Consider the following 8,986-nt stretch of genomic DNA (forward strand, 5'->3'; position numbering starts at 1 on the left):
TTAGTTGTTTTTGTGACAAAGGAAGCCGATTTGCTTAAGGCACTTGGTGACGGCTAGAGGAACAGGTTGTCTGATTTTTTGCCGCCATGATTCTACAGTCTTCAGAGCGACTTTGGGGTTGCTGGGTGCCAGATCATGAGTGGCATAGACCATTGCGAGCTGCACCTCCCACGGCAAATCTGTACAAAAAAACCATCATAAAATTAGTGCTGAAGCACTTTCCTGTTGATAGAGAACAAAAAATCAGAGAATATAAATAATACTGTACCTTTTGAAAGTTTTTGGTTTCCAAACTCATGTATGCCTTTTAAAAGTTTTCGTACTGACACTGCCAGGTTCTCCTTAAGGCCTAGTTGGCCAAGTCGACCTGTTCGAGATGGACAAAGACCAGAGTCTGAGGAACCTAGAAATAATGTGAGATGATGCTCTAAAACAGGATTTACAGAAAACATACCAAGTAGCCTAAAAACAGCTGCTACAGAGACGTTTCGGTACGGTGTTTGCTCTGATCTTGTTTGCAACAGCAAACAGCAAGTGTCCAGTGTCCGCCAAGGGTCATTTCTAGTAAATAAAAAATGGAAATATTAATTGTTTTTGTGAAACAATTGCACAATGGTGCACAATTGCCCCTAATAAAATGGCAATTGTGGTTCTACAATCAATTGTGAGTTTATGCAACAAGAATGGGAAATTTGGAATATTTTAGCCTCTATAATATTGCGACATGCACTGTCTCATTGAATCTGTCACATTTGCACGTTTTCAATTTATTTAATGTTTTATATTAAACCTAGGAAGCTAAGAATGAAATACATTTAAGACATTTTGCATTCAGTACCCTAAAATATTGGTAAAAGTCCATTTCCAGCCCAGTTGTGCACACAGAAGATCCAGGCTGAATACGTAGTCCCAGGCAGCAGGGCAGAGATCATCACCATACCAACTGTTCTTCTGGAAGGTCAGACTGCTGTCTTCCAGAAGAGTCCTCATTGTGCTGTTGATGGTGCTGTAGATGTTTTCTGGAGGCTCCTGGCAGAAAATACATCTTCTCTTTAATAAACAGTTCAATAAAACAATGTTTATAATAATGTGGTGGTAACTGAAAGTTGACAACCAATCACAATTGCAGATCCTTAAAATACTGAGGTTGTACTGTAAAAATGCATTCTGCTCCTTTTATAACCTCCATTTATTACCCCTAATACAAGAAGAGTCGTAGAAAATGACCTCCAGATGACATCCGGATATTTAAAATAGACATTTAAAATAGCGCACTTTATTAAAGACCCTTGTGGTGGTAAACTAAATTATGCTCTAAAGTCGTGCGCAATTTAAAGCACAATGTCTTCTTCTTCTTTCGGCTGCTCCCATTAGGGGTCGCCACAGCGGATCATCGGTCTCCATACCACCCTGTCCTCTACATCTGCCTCTTTCACACCAACTACCTGCATGTCTTTCCTCACCACATCCATGAACCTTCTCCTTGGCCTTCCTCTTTTCCTCCCACCTGGTGGCTCCATTCTCAGCATTCTTATACCAATATAATTCATGTCCCTCCTCTGCACATGTCCAAACCATCTCAATCGTGCCTCCCTCACCTTGTCACTAAAACATCCTACATGCGCTGTCCCTCTAATAAACTCATTTCTTATCCTGTCCATCCTCGTCACTCCCAACGAAAACCTTAACATCTTCAGCTCTGCTACCTCCAGCTCCGCCTTCTGTCTTCTACTTAATCAAGTCAAGTCAAGTCAAGAGGCTTTTATTGTCATTTTTGCTATACACAGTGGTACACAGTACACAGTAAAAATGAAACAACATTCCTCCGGAACCCTGGTGCTACACTAAACAACAAAACAACAACAGCATAGAGCTACAACACAAACATAAAGTGCATCGAGTGCAACCTGGTGCAAACAGTGTAGACAAAAAAACAGTACAGACAGACAGTGCAGACAGACAACACAAGACAAGACAAAAGACAAAAAACCAAGTATAGCGCCGACTAGTAAACCTGCTGTATACTTGATTATACAGTACTGTGTAAAGAGAAATGTAAAAACTATACCCAGGAGAGAATACAAACAGAACAGAACAATGTAGTGCAAAAAACAGCAGCAAGGAGGTGCAAAGACAGCATGTAAACATTCAACTGTAATACAAAGGTGCAAAGACAGCATGTAAACATTCTACTGTAATACAAGTTGCGAGTATAAATAATAATAAATAGATAAATGGTGGTGGAGTGGATCGAGATGAGTGATGATTGTGTTTAGTCCAAGTTGTACAGTTCAGTAACACACATTTGAGTGAGTGTGTGTGAGTGTGTGTGTGTGAGTGAGTGAGTGTGTGTGAGTTCTGTTTCAGTTCTGTGTGTTGAGGAGCCTGATGGCTTGTGGAAAGAAACTGTTGCACAGTCTTGTTGTGACGGCCTGAATGCTTCGGAACCGTTTTCCTGATGGTAGGAGTGTGAAAAGTGTGTGTGACGGGTGTGTGTGATCGTCCACAATGCTGTGTGCTTTGCGGATGCAGCGTGTAGTGTAAATGTCCATGATAGAGGGGAGAAAGACTCCGATGATCTTCTCAGCTGTCCTCACTATCCTCTGTAGGGTCTTGCGATCCGAGAAGGTGCAATTCCCAAACCAGGCAGTGATGCAGCTGCTCAAGATGCTCTCAAGATGCTCTCAGCCTTCTCAGGAAGTAGAGACGCTGCTGGGCTTTCTTGGTGATGGAGCTGGTGTTAAGTGACCAGTTGAGGTTGTCTGCCAGATGAACACCAAGGAATTTGGTGCTCTTGACAATCTCCACAGAGGATCCATCAATAATCAGTGGAGATTGGTCGCTCTGTGCTCGCCTAAAGTCCACAACCATCTCTTTCATTTTGTCCACGTTCAGAGATAGGTTGTTTGCTCCACACCAGGCTGTTAACCATTGCACCTCTTCTCTATATGCTGACCCGTCCTTCTTGCTGATTAGACCCACTACGGTCGTGTCATCAGCGAACTTGATGATATGATTTGAGCTGTGCGTTGGTGCACAGTCGTGAGTCAGCAGAGTGAACAGCAGTGGACTGAGCACACAGCCCTGAGGGGCTCCAGTGCTCAGTTTGGTGGTGCTGGACATGCTGTTCCCGATCCGGACTGACTGAGGTCTCCCAGTCAGGAAGTCCAGGATCCAGTTGCAGAGAGAGGTATTCAGGCCCAGAAGGTTCAACTTTTCGATCAGGTGCTGAGGAATGATTGTGTTGAATGCTGAGCTAAAATCAATGAACAGCATTCGTACATATGAGTCCTTGTTATCCAGGTGGGTGAGGGCCAAATGGAGGGTTGTGGAGATGGCATCGTCCGTGGAACGGTTTGGACGATCCGCAAACTGCATGGGGTCCAGGGAGGGTGGAAGCTGTGTCTTGATGTGCCTCATGACGAGCCTCTCGAAGCACTTCATCACGATAGGAGTGAGCGCGACGGGACGATAGTCATTTAGGCAGGAGACAGTCGATTTCTTTAGCACAGGAACAATGATCGTTGTCTTGAGGCACGTGGGAACAACATTGCTGCTCAGGGAGATGTTGAAGATGTCAGTGAAGACATCTGCTAGTTGTTCTGCACATTCCCGGAGCACTCTGCCAGGAATGTTGTCAGGTCCAGCAGACTTCCGTGGGTTAACTCTGCATAGAGTTTTCCTTACTTCAGCTGTGGTTAGACAGAGTACCTGGTCAGTGGGAGGAGGGATGGTCTTCCTCGCCACCACGTTGTTCTGTACCTCAAACCGGGCGTAAAAGTCGTTCAGCGCATCTGGGAGGGAGGCGTCACGGTCACAAGCAGGTGATGTGGTCTTGTAATTCGTGATCGCTTGGATGCCCTGCCACATGCGCCGAGTGTCTCCACTGTCCTGGAACTGGTTGTGGATTTTCTTGGCGTGTGCGCGCTTCGCCTCTCTGATGGCACGAGACAGTTTGGCCCTTGCTGTTTTTAAGTCCGTCTTGTCCCCTGATCTGAAGGCAGAGTCTCTTTGTTTCAGCAGCGCACGCACATTTGCAGTCATCCACGGCTTTTGGTTGGAGCGTGTAGTGATGGTCTTGGAGATGGTCACATCATTAATGCACTTGCTGATGTAGCTGGTCACTGATGATGTGTACTCCTCCAAGTTGATGGAATCGCCGTTGGTTGCAGCCTCTCTAAACATGTCCCAGTCAGTGCACTCAAAACAGTCCTGAAGAGCAGAAGTAGCTCCTTCTGGCCAGGTTTTCACCTGTTTCAGAACCGGTTTAGAGCATCTGACGAGCGGTCTGTATGCTGGAATTAACATAACAGAGCAGTGGTCTGATTATCCGAGATGGGGGCGGGGCTCCGCACGATACGCGCCGGGGATGTTTGTGTAAACAAGATCCAGCGTGTTCGCTCCTCTCGTTGCAAAGTCCACATGCTGATGGAGATTAGGAAGCACAGTCCTGAGATTCACATGGTTGAAATCTCCGGCGATAATAAACAATCCGTCCGGGTGAGCATTCTGCAGGTCGCTAATAGCGCCGTTGAGTTCACACAGTGCCTCCTTAGCATTAGCACTGGGAGGAATGTACACTTCAACGATAAATACAGTTGTGAATTCCCGAGGTAAATAAAAAGGTCTGCATCTAACAGTCACAAACTCCACTAGCGATGAGCAGTAGCGAGAAACAAGCACAGAGTTCTTACACCATTCCGTGTTGATATAAACACACACGCCACCACCGCGAGTCTTACCACACAGAGCTGCGTTTCTGTCGGCTCGAAACACGGTTAGCCCGTCTAGCTGGATGGCGGCTTCTGGAACTCTGTCGCTGAGCCACGTCTCCGTGAAAACAAAGACACAGCAGTCTCTAAACTCTCGCCGTGTGGTTCGCTGGAGTCGGATGTAGTCCAGTTTATTATCCAGGGAGCAGACGTTTGAAAGAAAAATGGATGGGAGAGCCAGCCGGCTAGGGCTAGCATTTAGCCTAGCACGGACACCCGCCCGCTTGCCGCGCTTCCGCTTCCTCGAACAGCGCTTTCAAAGTCTCCTCTCCCGGCCACCGGCATCAGGTAACACCGAGGGCTGGGGGCCTGGTCTTTGTGGCCAAGGTCGCAGCAAGCCGAGGTCGCGGTTGCATGATGCCTGTACTGTAGCAGTGTCTGGTGGTCGTACGCATGAACACAGCTGACTCTGGTGTCCATGTATTGTGGAAGGTCGCGCTAAATATGGTGAAAGCACCATTTTTTGGATCCGGAGAGGCCGCTGCGAGCTACTGCCGCGCCGCCATCTTGGATAATGCCACTGTCTCTAATCTATACAACATTGCAGGTCTCACCACAGTCCTATAAACTTTCCCTTTCATTCTTGGTGATACTCTTCTATCACAAATCACTCCTGTCACTCTTCTCCACCCACTCCACCCTGCCTGCACTCTTTTCTTTACTTCTCTAACACACTCTCCATTACTTTGCACTGTTGACCCCAGGTACCTGAACTCCTCCACCTTCTCCACATCTTCTCCCTGCAACCGTACCACTCCACTGCCCTCCCTCTCATTCACACACATGTACTCTGTCTTACTCCTACTGACTTTCATTCCCCTTCTCTCCAGCACATATCTCCACCTCTACAGGATCTTCTCAACCTGCTCACTACTTTTACCACAAATCACAATATTATCCGCAAACATCATAGTCCAGGGAGACTCCTGTCTGACCTCGTCCGTCAACCTGTCACCACTGCAAACAGGAAAGGGTTCAGGGCCGATACTTGATGTAGTCCAACCCTCACCCTGAACCAGTCTGTCGTTCCTACTGCACACTTCACTGCTGTCACACTGTCTTCATACATGTCCTGCACCACCCTCACATACTTCTCTGACACACCTGACTTCCTCATACAGTACCACAACTCCTCTGCTGTCCTTCTCTATACTTCTCCGTCAACATCCTCAAAGCAAATAAGGCATCTGTGGTGCTCTTCCTCGGCATGAAACCATACTGTTGCTCACAGATGGTCACCACTTCTCTCAGCCTGGCTTCCACTACTCTTTCCCATAACTTCATGGTGTGACTGATCAGCTTAATTTCCCTGTAGTTACTGCAGGTCTGCACATCTCCCTTATGCTTAAAGATCGGTACCAGCACACTCCTTCTCCATTCCTTAGGCATCCTCCCACCTTCCAGAATCTTGTTAAACAATCTGGTTAAAAACTTCACTGCCATCTCTCCTAAACATCTCCATGCTTCTACAGGTATGTCTTCTGGTCCAACCGACTTTCCACTCTTCATCCTCTTAATCGCTGCTCTCACTTCCTCCTTACTAATCCTATCTACACTTCATCTAATTCACTTCAGAATCTTTCTTTCTCCTCCATCTCACAGCCCACTTGTGGAGCATAGGCACTGATGACATTTATCATCATCCCTTCAACTTTCAGCTTCACGTTCATCACCCTATCATAAACTTTCTTCACCTCCACTACACTCTTACTGTTCTCTTCCCTCAGAATCACCGCTACACCATTTCTCTTTCCATCCACACCATGATAGAACAGTTTGAACCCACCTCCAATGTTCCTGGCCTTACTCCCTTTCCACTTGGTCTCCTGAACACACAACATATCTACCTTTCTCCTCTCCATCATATCAGCTATCTCTCTCCCTTTACCCATAGTATCAACATTTAAAGTACCAACCCAAACCTCCACTCTCCTACACTGCTCCTTTTCCTGCTGTCTCTGTAGACGTCTTCCTCCTCTCCTTCTTCTCCTTCGGCCAACAGTAGCCCAATTTCCACCGGTACCCTGTTGGCTATCGATACCTGTGGCAGTCGTTGTTAACCCGGGCCTCGACCGATCCGGTATGAAATTCTCATTTGTGATCCGCATATTTGATTTGGCACATGTTTTACGCTGGATGCCCTTCCTAACGCAACCCTCCCCATTTACCCGGGCTTGGGACCGGCACTAAGAGTGCACTGGCTTGTGCCTCCCTAATGGCTGGGTTCATGGCACAATGTAAGTTTGTTTATTCAGTAGCAGGCACAGTGTCACATGGGTTTATATCACCTCCATTCTGCATGCACGTATGGGTATTGAAATATCCTAAAAAAGTTAAGTCCTGTAACAATTTTCACTTAAACTATAAAGAAAATAACTAATGACTTGTTAATTTAGCTTAACATGGATTTATGAGGAATTTATCTCACTTACATTGAAACTTGGAAATTAAAAGTAGATTAAGAATGCAGTAAAATACATAAAAAGTCCAGTTGAATAAAGATGTTCGATGACTGTTCTGGTCTGCCAGTAATATAAAACGACTCTAAAATGAACACTGTAATTCATCTACTTACATCGTCCCAGTGCAGATACTTGCTGAGCAAATCTAATATGTTTCCCCTGGCTTTCAGTTTGCTGACTATGTGAATGGCTCGGCATAAAGGGCTGTCAATGGAAAAAAGACTTGGCCATGCTGTCATTATCGCCATAATCAGTTTGGTGGAATCAGGAAATTCTGTTAAAGAGAACAAAATGTTACCACAGACTGAAAATACACTGTATAGAAAAAAATACATCACCAAAAACAAGACACAATTGGCTTCTCTGTATCATTGTCCAGATAATTTTTGTAGATATGTAATAAAATTTCACTATAATCTTACCTTCTTTAAGAAATCTGTAGGCGAGGGCATGTGCTTTGTGATGGTCTCTTCTCTGTTTACACACGCCTACATAAACCCTACAGAAAGACTGCAGGAGATCAGGTCCCATAGACTCTTTTTCCGCCTTGATCTTGTTTAAAATCACTGAGAGAAACGTCTCTGCTGAGGACTAAATGAGATGGAAGAAATCATCCAAAATCCAACAAAATCAAACATATTCAAATCATGGAATAAAATTTTACATGACAAATCATATCTACTGTTTAATTTAAGAACATCAACTAACATTGGATTGACTTTAAAAAATGAAACAACTCAAATTCACTGCTAAAGAATAAAGTAATTTGAATTGCATGCACACTAAATAAAACAGAAGATAAGAACTGACCTCGTTTACACAAAACTCAGAAATGACTGCTTTCTCTTCATCTCTCAGAACAGGAAGGTCACTTGTACCTTTGAGAAGTGCATGAATCCTGTCTGTAGGTAACACATCATAACAAAACTTTTGCACTGTTTCTAATGAACTGGAGATGAGAGATTGTGTCATGTGTGCTGTGTTTGCAGGATCAGCTGAAGCAGCATCATGTCGAGGCCTTTTAACAATCCTGGGTGGTGACACGTCTGATGCAGTTCTCTTTGCTGTTGGGTTTGTCTTGGTGAAAGCTTGGCCAGAGATGTTAATAGTTTTATTTCCTGAGATGGTATATCTGTGTTCGGAGCTCTCTTGCTTGGAGAGCAGAACTGCTGGAGCACGAATGGCATGGCTGGGAGGATCTGATCCAAACTTGGGAACTTGACTAAATGCTGAGATGTGGGTCAGATGAGACAAGGACTTTTCTTTATTTTGAACGCCTGCAATAAAAAATAAATGAAAACATGTACGATAAAAATTTACTGTTACAAATTTAGGTTCATTAGTATGTTTAAAATCTTTGCATTGCCCACTCTTTCTTCATTACATACAAAATTAATGTTCCAATACTTTTGGAAGAAAATGTACATACAGTCGAACCCAGTTATCTCGACCTCGGTTAACTCGCCAACCCTATTAAGTCGGCGTTTTTGAAGTGGAACCGCCAAATTCTCTCATTGTCTTAGTATTTTCTCGATTCCTTTATGTCGCCAAACCCTAATATCTCGAGCACAAGGGGTGGCAAATTTGCCACTTAACGCCGGTTATCTCGATCCCTATGACCAATCGCCGGCTTTTGCCACTTCACCATCTCACTACCGTATTTTCGCGTATATAAGACGCGTCTTATAGAAACTTTTGAGACGGCACTGTGCAGCCGCAGAAGAACTCGCGGAAGTGGCGGAAAAATCAAGC

At 44.8% G+C, this 8,986-nt stretch overlaps 1 protein-coding gene across 1 annotated transcript; it reads right to left on the reverse strand.

Moving 5' to 3' along the window:
• Window positions 1-7,454, reverse strand: LOC310723596 (little elongation complex subunit 1-like; the record flags this gene model as incomplete). The annotated part of the gene is made up of 5 exons (XM_083536858.1): window positions 7,348-7,454; window positions 839-1,029; window positions 455-561; window positions 269-367; window positions 1-179 (listed from the first exon to the last, which is right to left on the reverse strand). Exons 2-5 carry the CDS (start codon window positions 988-990, stop codon window positions 1-3), a joined length of 537 nt encoding a protein of 178 aa, XP_083392984.1. The 5' UTR covers window positions 991-1,029; window positions 7,348-7,454.
• Window positions 7,455-8,986: the final 1,532 nt, after the last annotated feature.

The sequence above is a fragment of the Silurus aristotelis genome (genome assembly GCF_946808225.1).
Source record: "Silurus aristotelis genome assembly, chromosome: 3".
NCBI lineage: Eukaryota > Metazoa > Chordata > Actinopteri > Siluriformes > Siluridae > Silurus > Silurus aristotelis.